The 15,362-nt window shown below is 37.1% G+C and overlaps 1 protein-coding gene across 1 annotated transcript in view; it reads left to right on the forward strand.

Moving 5' to 3' along the window:
* Positions 1-1,317: 1,317 nt before the first annotated feature.
* The window catches only part of LOC102803714 (uncharacterized), a 42,044-nt gene continuing 27,999 nt past the window's right edge, over positions 1,318-15,362 (forward strand). Inside the window, exons 1-15 of the mRNA XM_085497043.1 lie at positions 1,318-1,494; positions 2,564-2,804; positions 2,894-3,070; positions 3,319-3,444; positions 4,034-4,165; positions 4,874-5,011; positions 6,631-6,771; positions 7,595-7,777; positions 8,383-8,523; positions 8,856-9,050; positions 9,220-9,312; positions 9,525-9,656; positions 10,117-10,248; positions 10,734-10,856; positions 12,399-12,521. Of these exons, the coding sequence (XP_085353169.1) occupies positions 1,417-1,494; positions 2,564-2,804; positions 2,894-3,070; positions 3,319-3,444; positions 4,034-4,165; positions 4,874-5,011; positions 6,631-6,771; positions 7,595-7,777; positions 8,383-8,523; positions 8,856-9,050; positions 9,220-9,312; positions 9,525-9,656; positions 10,117-10,248; positions 10,734-10,856; positions 12,399-12,521 (2,155 nt within the window). The 5' untranslated portion in view covers positions 1,318-1,416. The remainder of the gene's footprint in view (positions 1,495-2,563; positions 2,805-2,893; positions 3,071-3,318; positions 3,445-4,033; positions 4,166-4,873; positions 5,012-6,630; positions 6,772-7,594; positions 7,778-8,382; positions 8,524-8,855; positions 9,051-9,219; positions 9,313-9,524; positions 9,657-10,116; positions 10,249-10,733; positions 10,857-12,398; positions 12,522-15,362) is intronic.

Genomic DNA, 15,362 nt, shown 5'->3' on the forward strand with positions numbered 1-15,362 from the left:
ATCGCAAAGGCTCATGGGTAGGCGATTGTTTGTAACCAACAACACGCTATGGTTGTCTGCCACATACGAAGGTGGCGGCTTCCAACCCTCCAACTTTCTCAATTTTGTTTAACAAACAGCCGGAACGCATCCGGGCGTTTTGACCGTTATTGGACGCGATTATTACATTTTAATAGCGCCATCAACGGCGCTTCGGCTAAAATTAAGAAGTCAAAAAGAAATTGGGAATTTTGTCATTATCCTTGACATTTAGAACTTGTGTCGAAAAATGTTTGGGATATCAATATGTTCTTTTTTTTAAATCTGAATGTCATTTTAATAAAATAAAATAAAAGTATGAAAGAAAATGACATACAATCTTCAATTCGACCCGAATCTTTGTGAATCAATATTTTAAAATACGTCAGTGAGATATTCACATTACTATTAATGCAGTCTTACTAAAGATTCAGTCTTTGACCGTCTGTGTTAGATCCAAAATGTGAAGTAAGCTATGACAACGGAAATACAATGTAGCTGAAGTCAAGGACAAAACAACAACTTTCTGACGTGTCGATACACGTTGGAAAATGTGATATTTCTTTGTCGGCATAGATTAGAAGAACAGATGCCTAACCATATGTAGTCTCTACGACTTAAGTATTATGCAACATCCTGCTACCCTACAATTTCTGTTTACACAAATATTGACATGTAACAGTATATAGATGCTTAGTTTTACTTTGTGTTCTAATCAGACACACCTCGTCTTAGTCTCCCCTACTTCACGACCCGAACCTTTCCCTACAATACATAAACAGATAGAGAGCGCGATTTCACGTTAGTGCTACAACACTTTTCGTTACAAAAACACGTGAACATTTTTGTCCTCGCGAATCAATACTTAATCAATTGAATTATATTTCCTCAATATATCCCTAATTCTGAAAGGGACACGTGTTCCATTTAATCTTGTGTAAGTACTAGTTTACATGCATGTAATACAGATCGGTTGTACTAGTATTTTGACAACCTTTAAAGATTGCATTTATCTGTAGTTGAACGAATGTGATCACATTTTAATATAAAAAGTCGCATTTTGGTGATTATTACGAAATTTGAACAGTGAAAGTCGCTGTACTTGATACTGTAGTCGCTGTACTGTACGGATACCATAAATGAGGGCAATTCATACTTTATTTTAAACGTAATACATCTCGAAACTTACAAACTCAAGGAAATAATTTCGACATTAGAAGTCGACATTTCAAGATTTCGCGTCAGTGGAAATTTGACAACTACTGAAATACCGAAACAATTGTTATGTAAATCACCATCTTTCGTTGTCACCTGTACCTGTGCAGCTGTACTTTTACTGTGTGCGCTCAGTGACGCGTTTACTGGTCCACTGACACCTACAGCAAGCAATATCTCGTAATGCTGGTACATTGGATTCTCTTCGCTGTTCTTGTGCCTCTGGAAATTTCCACTCTGTCAAAAACAGAACATGTCAAGGTATGGTATTGTTGATATGATAGTACTGTGTGTAAAATATAGCTGCCAGTGCCGATATCCCGCTTTCCCGGGGTGGTGAGCCAAACAGAGTACGTCTGACACGTTGCGTTTGACCATAATTCAACAATTTATATCAAAGCATGTTAATTGAATAACGCAAACAACATGGTAAATTAAGGTGCCTTACAATTTTCAATTTTAGTGAAATATCCAAGCGATGGACCGACTATTACAGACGTATAGTCCTGTAATAATAATAATATAGAATACAAACTGTTTAGTATTGGGTATGCCGTGCATTTAACCACGATATGGTGTTTATCTCGAGGGAATTCGCGAGATCTAAAGACAAATGTTGGTGTCGATCACTCGATATGGAGCTAGAGAATTACTCAACAAGTATGCGCGCGATGTACGAGGCCCACTCTCATACAGACCACCCCAACATCAAACTCAATGTTCATTTTAAGAGTAAATTATCCATGTGTTTCATATCTGTAATTAAGATAGCTACAAGACAAACACGAGAAGAAAAAAAAATCAAATATAATTATACAACAATGTATGGCGCGCCTAATTTATCGTTGGTCAAATTTGCTGTGCGCCAATCTAATTTGTTGGTGATCGTTCCACTGTTACAGTACGTATACATAACTAGGCTGAGCGATGGACTAATTGTATAAAGTTATTATTTAGCGAAATACAAAGTGAAAAGACCACCCCTTACCCCTATCCCTAACCATAGCCCTCACCCCAGTTCATATGTATATGCTCCTCTAGATGACTATAGGGGTTCTCAAGAGGGGCATATACAATTAATTCGAGAGGTTATATAGGGTGGGTTAGGATAATAGTTGGGCTACTTAAAGTCTTTCCAAAACGTATAAAATAAACCGTAGATATTGTAGGTACCCCGCTGGCTGAAGCAAATTTTACAGGCAGGAGTTTTTGAATATAGCGTTGGAGGGAAGGAGGGAGGGAGGAAGGGAGGGGGAGAGATAGAGAGAGAGAGAGAGAGAGGGAGAGGGAGAGGGGGATGATTAGTGAACATTTGTTGTTTTAATTGCAGCTCGCATTAAGGAATGTGGTTGGTAGCGAAAAACATCGATCACATGGGCAGAGCGTTGAAGATGTACAACATCGTCGCGTCAGTGCGTGGACAGGCCTTCGCATATTCGCACACCGCTCATTTACGGAGAACACTAAGAACGAACTGGACTCTGAGGTGCATCATGGTTACGTTTTAAAAGACAAAGAGGTGTTGTCTAAGATGTTACCTGAAGACATGAGTGGACCCACAATCGATAAAAGTAAGTAATGTCGAAAACTCGCAATGTAATCGTATTTGTATGTGCCTACTCTGGCAGTTTGACACCTTGAATTTCTCCCACCCCACTAGGTAGTTATGAAACGACGGAGATGACACATTCTAAAACTGAAAAACGATCAAGCACTAAAAGAACGATATCCACTCTCGCAAAACTGCTCACAAGGACTCCAGTAAAAGAAGAATATAAACAATTGAAATTGAAGATAAAAACTTTGAAAAACAGAGATTTGGCACGAAAGTGCACAGGTAAATGACGTCGAATTCCTCGAATGGCGCCCTCAGACCTCTGATTCAACAGATTTATAATAAAGATTTGCTGAGGGCGTAGTCGCACATATTTAGTTACAGGCAAATATCCCGCTTGTTTTTCAGTTCTTATACAGTTGTTCAATTTTGTTGGCACAACAGATTGTCCATGTTCGCGTATCGACACAAACTACTCGTTTTTATACCCTTTTTTTGATCGATACTAACACAATATTTCAATTATCCAGAAGTGCCATTGAGCAACTGTGGAAATTGCGATAATGACGGTACCTGTCGTCAACATAATTGGTACGATAATGTTTATTTTTGTGAATGTCAAGAACCATACTACGGCGACCACTGTGAGTTTGTAGGTGGGTGACTAATTTTACTGCTGCGACTGCTTTATGACTCGATAACATTTCGATTAGTACTTTCACGATATAGTGAAGCGTTAACGTGGCCAATTGTGTACTTACCAAAACGCTTTTACTGAGTCAAGTCTGAATGACGACTACATATTGATACTTCAGTTTTGTTGTTTCATGTTATGCTGCAATTCGTGTTTGACACCATGTTACACTCTACATCAATGACTTGATAGTGACTCTAACGTAGTAAGCTCGTCTCTCCACGTTGCATGCCACACCAAATCATAACAATAAGCGACATCCACCACGTTACTTAAAGGGCGGTAGTCGTCGCGCTGCACATGTGCGAGGTTTGAGATTTGACCTGGGCGCGACTTGCACTTATTACCAACCACCTAAAAATACTTAATTAAAGCTTGGTAACGTCTCAGTTTGTACTCGTTGATCTGCACAACAGCCAAAGTCACCATCTTTGTTTATATGAGACCCATATATCTCGCGCATGCGTGGCGCAACGACTACCGCCCTTTACAAAACTAACGCCAAAGACTAGAGTTTGACTCTAATGTAACACGTTACATCTTTAATTTAGATTATTCGTGGTGTGAAAATGAATGTCAGAATGGCGGCACATGTGAAACCATGGTAAACAATGACGCCGGAGAGGTATATCACCAATGCGTGTGTGATTCGCTTCGATACTATGGTGATTTCTGTCAATACGGTAAGTCGCCAATTCGTACATGCTTGTATGCAGTTCAGGGCAATCGGATTTGTGCTGCACCGATTAATGAATATTAAACCGTGTTCTGTCAAACCATGTACTTCGACATTGACTCGACTAGGGTTAAACACTTATTAGAAGTAAATAATTCACCTGTTGGTTTATGGTACAAACGTACCGGGTTGTTTGAAATGTACATGATAGGGACAATCGGTAAAGTACACATAGTATGGGTTACTGATGCCTACCAGTTTATACAAAATGTATCTTAACAGATTGTTTTCAAACTTTACACAAATATTAAAATTAATGGTGTACATATATATGCATGTTACATTTTTTCTCGTTTTGATGAACTCTGACGGCTTCCCGGTCATTTTAGACCCCAAAATATTTGAGCACGTCATTAAACGTTTCTCAGTCACGCCGTGGCCGATCGTATCCAAATTTCGTATGAACATCACAAATAATGGTGTTCATGCAACCCAGTTTTTGTGATTTGTTTCAAGATGGTTGCCTGGTGGCTATGAATGGTTTTAACGTTTTTTGACATCTGTATTCTGTTCGAGAAAACGTTCTCTATTTAGTTGGCAGCACATTATGATGACAAATTTGACATTTAATTATAACCTATGTATTTCATACTTTACAATTCTCAGTCTTCTTCATAAGAGAATTTGCACCCAATCAGATTTGTTCTAATTTCAGGTATGGACTGCACCAGCCCAGGTCGTGAATGCCTGAATGGCGGCTATTGCCATGTAGATTATGACGCTGAGGGCGTTCTTTATTCATTCTGCATTTGTAATTGGCTTTTTTACGGAGGTGACCACTGCCAGGACTTGGGTAAGTTATTTTTATATATTCATAGTCTTAATTGGTGGTTGTCGCCGCACCGTGACCTGTTCGATATTGGACCCGTATACGTATAAGAACACTTATCACGCTGCTATACCTGTTGACCAATCAGAATCCAGGATTTGCAGTGAATTATATAAGCCGTACTTCACTTTTGGGCGGACAATACTCGAATTACACGAACCTCTGCAATTTTCCAGCTACCAAGTTTATTCCCACAGATAGACGTGGCAGTGATAACTGAATTTCGAAATCGAATGAAGTTAAATTTTTTTTCACGATAGTTCAAAACTGGCCTAAGCTCCCCGAAAAATTGAATTCGGCTTTCATTTCTGTAGTATTGTCGTTGGAGACTTTTCGGTTCTTTGTTGTTGTTGTTTTTTTTGGGGGGTAGGGGGGCTGTCGCTGGAGTCGGAGATCAGGGTAGAAATGGTTCACTCGCAGTCGCGTATGCTTTGTCCGTTCACCAAAACCAATGCCATATGTTCGCTTACATTGCCACTATGATTCGTAATGTCTCAGCTTAAAAGTCGTGTTTTGCGAAGACAATTGAAAACTCGCATGGCGATAGGCAATTCCGGATCAGATAGTGGCGTCAAAAATAGTCTTTCTTTGGAAATGGTTAAACATTTTGGTTTGGTATTTCTACGCTGAGACCAAAATGGACCCAGATGCCCTGTCATACTGACGACTATAGACACCATTAAATGCAAGAAATACACGAAGGCAAATACAGTGAAAATAACTTGCCACAGATAGTTGTTTAACGGCAAGGTGTTGCAAAGATTTCGTTTTTAACCGATAATACATTCTCGTTCATTATCCATTACATGTAGAATGCATTATTTGTTTACTTGAAATTCGAACATGCTCTTTATTTCAAATATAAATTAAATTATTAAATAGGGTGACTGTAATTGCAACGTATTTTGCTTCAGTCGAATATGCCACTAGATTTTTAACAGCATATTATTAAAGCTAGACAATAAACTCGTAATGAGTCACCAATTTTTCCCAAGAGAATATGGTGACAATTTATGAACTCCTCAGCACCATGCTTCGAACGACCTTATTGGTGATTGCAAGATTTGTGAAATAGTTTTTGTTTCTCAAAATAACTTCCTCCCGATTCTCATGACATCAACGCTCCGATTAACTATAGTTCAAAGTTCAGAGATGGGAATGTTTAATTTGAGCATATCTGAATTTATTTGTTTTATTATTGCATCCTGATGAAATGCATTAGGGTATGATCTATCATAGAATAAGAATGTGGTTCTATCTGCAAACATAACAAAATGTTATACTGAACAGTTTTTAATTACCTGTACATACAAGTAATTCAGGACGCATGTACAGAAGAGTATTTCAGCATTTTAATCGAACGCATACTGGTAAATATTCTACCAATTTCAGGGATTAGTTTCACAATAATTTACACCATATTGTGTATTTATCAAGATAAAATATGTAATATTAATCAATTTGAACATGCTAGAAAAATACACGATTATCAAAATTGTATAATTGTTATTTATAAATCCAATTGTTTGCTGGATACGTTATGATTCAATACTATGTACAGTTGTAATATTTATTTTCGTTAGTTGGTGATATGGTAACCGAACAAATGGCGAACGATGTATATTCGGCCTGCGCTGACGATTGTGAACATGGTTGGTGTGACGAATCGGATACATGCCAATGTGACAATGGTTATTCTGGAATCAATTGCGAAATTGGGAATGGTGAGTACTACTATTTTGGCGGTTTTAAAAGTCGCGTGCCTTTCAATAATAACAATTTTATTTCTTTAATTATATCATATATATGTCTATCATGTCACGTGTACAAGATGACAGCTTACAATGGGCCCTGGGCGAAATGTCACATACGTCGCCATCCTGAAAGGCTAAGCCTCCCTGGAGGCCTTTTTACTAATAATTTTGTCACTTTCCATAATAGTGTGCGTCTTATGATTTCCTAGGCTTCCCTTCCGAAATGGCGACTATTTGACCTTTAGTTTTCGAATCGCACTTTATGCGGTATTAGCCTTTTGTGATTGTAATTTAGCAATTGTTTCTAAAGCAGTATTTCGATAAAATTTGATCATCTTTACGTGGCTATGTTGAAACTCACATAACATGTTTTTTTTTACGACTTTACTTAAATAAATCTGTTATTTATAGGACACATCTACGCAATCTTTGACTCTAGAGTCTTTAATTTTGATCTCCTGAAATATTGAAGAAGACTCAGTTACACCGACAACCAACGTTGATGGCGTAGCAACCGAACATCGTGCCGGTTTAACGAACCCTACCTGTGTTAACGTTTATAGCGATGGTTATTCGGGATCTTATTATGATATTGAAACAGATGCGAACTATACGCAATTCTAGACAGTACGACATATGTGGACAAAGTGTGCACCCTGAATTGTTTCTAATATACTATGTGAACTTCAAAACACCAAATCATTATCAAAAATTATTTACCCATAAAATTATGCAATAACTACAAAAATCTATAACTTATGTCCGACGATTCTTGCTTTTTATCAAAACCCAGGAAATGATGTATTCACTACTCCAGATGTTGACGTTATTGGCGCTACAGCCGAACAAGCAAACATTATAGCCAATATTGTTTCTTCCTCTTGCGCCGAAGATTGCGTGCATGGCTCGTGCGATGAATCCGGTATCTGCAAATGTGACGACGGTTATTCAGGAATGTATTGCCTAATTGATGATTGTGAGTAAATTGACCAAAGTGCATCATCATTTCTTGGCCTGACAAGTTCCATCCAAGCTACCGTTTGGCAGTTATTGGAACCGAACTAAAATATAGTCGCCACTAAATATGTGTGTATGGGCAACAAATAAGTTATATGATAATTGGTTAAAATTACACTTGGGCTTGAGATGAAACTTCTGGTAATTGCAGCAGATTATTCTAAAATATTTTATTTGCGAAGTGGCAATATGTGAGCAAATATTTAAGACGGTGTTCAATGACAACGGAGGTTTTCTATGTGATTATCAAGTTTATGATATCATTGCATTTGTCTTTATAATTATGCACTAACAACGAATCCAACTTGAAAATTATTTATTCAAGATGGCCACCATTGTTTAACACAACACAAGCTGTGTAGCTTAACAAATCGAGTCCACGATGGAAATTCCCTTCCTCGTGTTTGGGCCCAATTCTTTACATCTTTTTGTGTAGTTGCAGTTTTCAATTTCCTCGTACGTCATTGATTAAGCAAACGACTAATTACACATTTGTATTACAGTATAAAATACAATAACAAAAAATAGTTTGGTGTGATATTTTGTTTTTATTCCTCAAACTAGACACTGTCTGTCTTGCTACCTGTCAGCATGGATTGTGTGACATTAATGGTGTATGTATATGTCATGTTGGTTTCAATGGTAACAACTGTGAACATATCACTGACGAAATGTCAGTAGTAACTGACGAATCCGCTCTCGCAGGTATATATACCATTTACATACATGGCCGCCGTATAGACATGATGTGATGGTCACAGCAAACATGAAAGTCTATAAATGTTACCCAATAATTTAGCCAGAATTGAAAGCTATTTTTGTTATAAACTAACATGATATCCAGTAAACTCGACCCTATAACGTATGATATTGTGTGATTGTTCAATTACACCCTTACCACCGCCGTCTAATCACTGACACTTGTGCTTACTGTGTGCTTGTGTATGATCTCGTGTATTTACTGTTGTCGACACGTTGAATGACACATAATGACCGTTTTAACAATAAGAATGCATTTTTAACTTAAACCAACACAGGAAATGGTGCAATTACTATTCAAGTCGTTGACTTTGATGACGCTACAACCGAACAAGCAATCATTTTAGAACATTATGTTTCTTCAGCCGTTTCTTCCCTTTGCGCTGGATTATGCGAACATGGGTGGTGTGACGAATTCCATAACTGCAAATGTGACGCTGGTTATTCGGGAAATTATTGCGAAATTGAGAACAGTGAGTAATTTTAGATTTATACTTGACAGCGTGCATCGTTCTTTGCAGATCGGACAGGTTTATTCACATCAATACCACATAGTATTTATTTTGAACGTCTATTATGTGACCCCTGCAACCTCTATACATTGAAACATTGCCCCCAGATTGTAATGCAGTGCATTTACAGGTTGTGCAGCTACGTGTGTAAGTGGCTTATGTGACGAGTCTGGATTATGCGTCTGCTTTGAAGGCTATTACGGCGTTCACTGTGACGATAAAGGTAAATCATAATCTGAATTATGTGTGGTATATGTAGTAATATTAGCGAATGTTTTATAATTAGATCATTTATCAGAAAAGAATCTTAGACATTTAAAAAATTGCTGTACATTGGAAATATGTCTTGATATGAACTGTCTGTTTTACACGGCACTACATATAAAAGTGTGCTTCTCAATCATTTGTGTTTTAATTATTTTTTTTACACCAAAGACCAGTTCTGTCACACCGGTAGACCGTGTAGCAATGGCGGTACATGTCACAGTGTCTTCGTAGGTGATGGTAAGATTTTCGACTCGTATTGTCAGTGTGCGGGCGCTTATCTGGGACACCACTGTGACGAAGGCAAGTACATGTAATTTTATTGTAACACACTGGCACGTAATTAGAACATTAAACTATTAGATTTACAAATTTATCAAATTTACAAATGCTTTAAAATAATATTCAAAAAGTACATTTCAAATCCCACACGAGCAACGTTTACTTTGTTTGTTAAAAACGACTGCCAACAGTCTCGGTTGCGCCAATCAATGGACATCAAGAATCTTCAGTTTCTTATTTTGACGCTTACTCCCATAGAACAGTTTTGAAAAGAAAACTCATACGTCAATCTGTGTTCTGAAGATGATCACGTTGTTGTAAAGTTAAAATCTGACATAAAGACAATTACGCAAGCACAAATGACTTGCTAAATTGTTGAATTTGTTTAGCAAAATAAAAAAAATGCCCGACATTACGCCTGACACCGCAGCTCCTAGCTATCTACGTAACATATATTTTTTGTATTTGGTCTTCCGAGTAGATTGTTTTGCAACATGTGAGCATGGACTGTGTGACGTTTATGGCGCATGCGTGTGTGATGAGGGTTACCATGGTGACAAATGTGAACATATCGCAGAAGTGTCTGTACAATCTGAAGAATCCGATGCGACAGGTAAATGTAGGCGGTGTTTTCTGATGGGTAAAGTACGGCATCTCGGGCGCTCATGGTACTTAACGGCACGTTTGGGGTCTCGGTTCTAGTAAACAAGCTGTTAACTACAGTTAGTCCGAGTTGCATTACGTTGAGGAAATAATGCTCCTAATTTGGCGAGTGTTACGTAACTGTATTGTACAAGAACAATCAACCAATGACCTGTAGAAATCGCACTTGATTCATTAACATTGTGCGCTTCACTTGTGAGAACAATCCAGTTTTGAAAAACTGTTCTCTCCCAATAAACGACATTGTTGAGAGCAAAGAAACTAGTGAATGTGTACTTCTTAGTTCTTTTCTAGTTTATGCTGAACAAAAACTGTCGACTAGCAAAGGGTTAGCGGACAACAATAGCTACGGGTCAAATTGTAATATTACTGAATGTATACCTGACATTTTATTTAGAACTCTATAAATCATGTCAATTAACTATTATTCAGCAGAATGTGGTCAACTGTGCCAAAATGGCACATGTAATGAATATGGCGAGTGTATTTGTGAGTATGGTTACCATGGGAGCTATTGTGAAAATAAAGATGTTTCTATAAATACGGTTGATGAATCAGGTAAGTATACCTTGCCATTTTGTGAACAATTTGTAAAAAATCAGTTGGTGTCGATTTCCACACAATGTGATGTGCACATTTACAGCTGAAGTTTACGTGACAGTTGCTGTCCTGATTGAATTAGTTCTAAAATATATGATGAGAAAACATGTATAACAATTGAGACCTGAAGTTAACATTGATTCATTTGTTACATTTTTATGTGAAACTTTGTGTACCGTCTTGAAACAGTGAATACGAAATGGATGGGTACACTAATACAGTCACTCTACTAGTAGAGTGACTGTGACTAATATGAATGAAATGTAAAGTACACTAATGTTACTCTTAAAGCTTCTCCCATGACATCGCTATATAATGTGTTACTTTGCAACATTAACGAATGTCAATTGCCTAAATCGGCTTTTAAACTTTCCCATTAGCTAGCATACACGATGTATTGCAATCGCGAGGGAACGCGTTTAAGTTATGCCAATTGTTGCGTATATAACATATAAATGACAATCCTGCAAACGGGTAAATAAATAGGTTTATTTGTACTTGTTGATAACTAAATTCATTTAGAGTTCACGTAATTAAAACACAAGTTTATTTACATATAAATCAGGATAAGCAAATATTTGTACTTCTAGAAAATAACAGTTAAAATAATTGAAATGTTAGAAAATCTACCTTCAGCTAAGAAAAGTGTTTTCCTTGTAAAGGCTTTTGATAAATCCTGGAGGCATTTCGTTATTTCTTCAACCCCTCCCATTATTGCAGTTTTATTTTACTGGTGAATGTGTGCATTGAAATGTACACACAAGAATCATGTATTCGTAATGCAAGATATAAATTATGAAAAGAACTAAAAAAAAAAAGCCCGACATTACGACTGACACCACAGCTTCTAGCCATCTCGGCAACAAATGTTTGTATTTGGTCTTCCGAGTAAATTGTTTTTCAACATGTCGGAATGAATTGTGTGACATTTATAGCGCGTGCGTGTGTGATGAGGGTTACCATGGTGACAAATGTGAACATATCGCAGAAGTGTATGTACAGGTAACGTGGGCGGCGTTTTCTGATAAAGTACGCAACTCGGGCGCTCATGGTACTTAACGGCCTGTTTGGGGTCTCGGTTCTAGTGAACAAGCTGTTAACTACAGTTAGTCCATGTTGCAATACGTTGAGGAAATAATACTTCGAATTTGGCGAATGTTACGTAATTGTATTGTACAAGAACAATCAGCCAATGACCTGTAGAAATCGCACTTGATTCATGAACATTGTGCTCTTCACTTGAGTCTTGTGAGAGCAATCTAATTCTGAGAAACCGTACTCTCCCAATAAACGGCATTGTTGAGAGCAAAAAAAAACTAGTGAATGTGTACTTTTAAGTACTTTCCTACTTAATGCTGAACAAAAACCGTCGGCTCGCGATGGGTTAGCGGACAACAGCTACGGGTCAAAATGTAATATTACTAAATGTATACCTGAAGCTTTATTTAGAACTCTATAAATTATGTCAATTAATTATTATTGCTATGTTTCATTCAACAGAATGTGGTCAACTGTGCCAAAATGGCACATGTAATGAATATGGCGAGTGTACTTGTGAGTATGGTTACCATGGGAGCTATTGTGAAAATAAAGATGTTTCTATGAATACGGTTGATGAATCAGGTAAGTATACCTTGCCATTTTGTGAACAATTTGTAAAAAAATCAGTTGGTGTCGATTTCCACACAATGTGTTGTGTACATTTACAGCTGAAATTTACGTGACAGTTGCTATCCTGATTGAATTATTTCTAATATGATGAAAAAAACGTGTATAACAATTGAAACCTGAAGTTAACATTGATTCATTTGTTACATTTTTATGTGAAACTTTGTGTACCGTCTTGAAACAGTGAATTCGAAATGGATGGGTACACTAATACAGTCACCCTACTAGTAGAGTGACTATGACTAATATGAATGAAATGTAAAGTACACTAATGTTACTCTTAAAGCTTTTCCCATGACATCGCTATATATTGTGTTGCTTTGCAACATTAACGAATGTCAATTGCCTAAATCGGCTTTTAAACTTTCCCATTAGCTAGCTAGTTTTGGTCGATACTCTGGCGGGGTATGTATATTTGTTGCCGACTATATAGCTCCCCATGTAAAGCGAGTCTTAGAGAAATCCAAAAGTGTAGTTTCAATTATTCTAGACAAAATTGTTTTTGGTTCAGACACAGATATTCTGTTAGCAGCTGTGTATATACCGCCAGAAAACTCCCAGACGTACGCGTTGAACTCTCTTAATGGTATTGACAATTAGAATTATTTTTAATTGATGCATATTCTAGTCTAGATGAATTTAATTTAATTATTGTTGGTGATTTTACCGCCCGCACAGGAAATATGCCTGATTTTATTGTACAGGATAATGATTCTTTTCTACAGCCTGGTTATCAAACTGATGTTTTTGATTGGCATAGAAAATCAAAAGACAAATGTGTTAATTCATATGGAAAACAACTGTTGGATCTATGTAAGAAATTAGATTTACATATTGCGAACGGTCGTTTTCCTGGGGATAAAAGCGGTGATTTCACGTGTTACGCTAACAATGGCGTCAGTGTTGACTATGGCATTTTATTTTCAGAGTTGTTTCATATTGTTGACGACATGTTTACTATTACTTTGGATGCATCTGATCATCTTCCAATCTGTCCTAAATTTAAACTCACTCATACTAACTCGCCCCAAAATAAACCGGGAAGTGTAATGAAAACTACACCCAGGTGCCGTTTCAACTGGAAAATTTCGGGACTTGAATTATTCATTAGTCGTATGAATGACGAGTTCACGCAACAACAGTTTGCACAAGCCTCTGAATATATCACACTGAATAATCACGACCAAGCCATACATGTACTGTGTGAAATATTTGATCACGCTGCATCGGAAATGAAGTCAACTAATAAATCTCGTATCCGGAACAAATCCCAACCAGCGTGGTGGGATAAAGAATGCAGCGCAGCTAAAATAGAAAAATATAATGCCCTAAACAAATTCAGACTCTCAAATATCAATAGTGACTTGACCACTTATAGAGTTTCTAAAAATAATTTCAAAGCAATATGTAGAAATAAGAAACGGTTATCTATAGACAAATAAAAATACAAACTTTTAGAAGCAAAACAAGATTCTGTGAAATTCTGGGCTATTTTGCGAAATATTAAATGTAATGCGCCCCTAACCAATGAAATTAAAGCGGACTGTTGGTACAATTATTTTCATGGCCTGTTAAACAAACCAATCTCACCCGCAAATGAATTCAAGAAAGCTGTAATTAGGAACCTAGAACTACACGATGAGCACTGTGACCAGTGTGATGATAATGTGCCACTTGATTTAAATGCAAATATACCTATGTTAGAAATTGAGAAAGCGATTAGAAGTTTGGCAAATAACAAGGCTCCGGGTCACGATGGCCTTGTAATAGAACTATTTAAACAGAGCTGGATTCACATTGGTCCTGTCTTATTGCTTCTATTCAATAACATACTCTCCAGCTGCAACTTTCCATTAACCTGGTGTAAAGCCATTATCTCGCCACTACATAAAAAAGGTGATCGTTCTGATGTCAACAATTACAGGGGTATCTCCCTTATATCAGTAACAAGCAAGATTCTAACAAAAATCCTAATTTCACGTCTGGACCACTGGTGTCGTAAGAATTGTATATTATCTGAAGGGCAATGTGATTTTCGGCGAGGCTACAGTACAAGTGATAATATTTTCACACTCCAAGCCATGGCAGCAAAATATTTAACGAAGAAAAAAGGGCGCTTTTATTGTATTTTTATTGATTTCGCTAAGGCGTTTGACTCGATTCAACATGATTTGATGCGGTCAAAACTAATCAATTATGGGATTCATGGAAAATTTTTGTTGGTTATCCGCTCAATGTACAGTAAGTTGCAATCTTGTGTGATTTCATCTGGTGGTCTCACTGAATATTTTAAATGCACTATCGGGACACGTCAATGTTGTATGCTTAGACCTATATTATTTACTATTTTTATCAATGATCTCGTTTCATACACTAGTATTGTTGGATGTGAGTGTGTTTGCATTGACAACGATCTTCACAACCTTAATATCTTGATGTACGCGGATGACGTAGCCGTGGGTTCTGATATGCCAATACATACTCAACGACAAATAAAGTACACCAATTTTGTTCTCACTGGGGTCTAACTCTAAACCTAAACAAAACACAGATAATTGTTTTTCGCAGGGGTGGTTATCTAAAACAAAGTGAAAAATGGTTCTATCGCGATCATGAAATTTAAATCGTCCCTCAGTACAAGTATCTTGGTGTATTATTTTCCAGATTAAGTTGGAATCCGACCAAATTAAACCAATCAGCACAGGGTAACAAAAGCAATGTTTCAACTTAAAGTATTGATTCGAAGACTTGGTGGTATGACCACATCAGATTCATTCAAATTATTTGATTCCATCA

This window comes from Saccoglossus kowalevskii, chromosome 3, assembly GCF_978046115.1.
Source record: "Saccoglossus kowalevskii chromosome 3, keSacKowa6.1, whole genome shotgun sequence".
Taxonomy (NCBI): domain Eukaryota; kingdom Metazoa; phylum Hemichordata; class Enteropneusta; family Harrimaniidae; genus Saccoglossus; species Saccoglossus kowalevskii.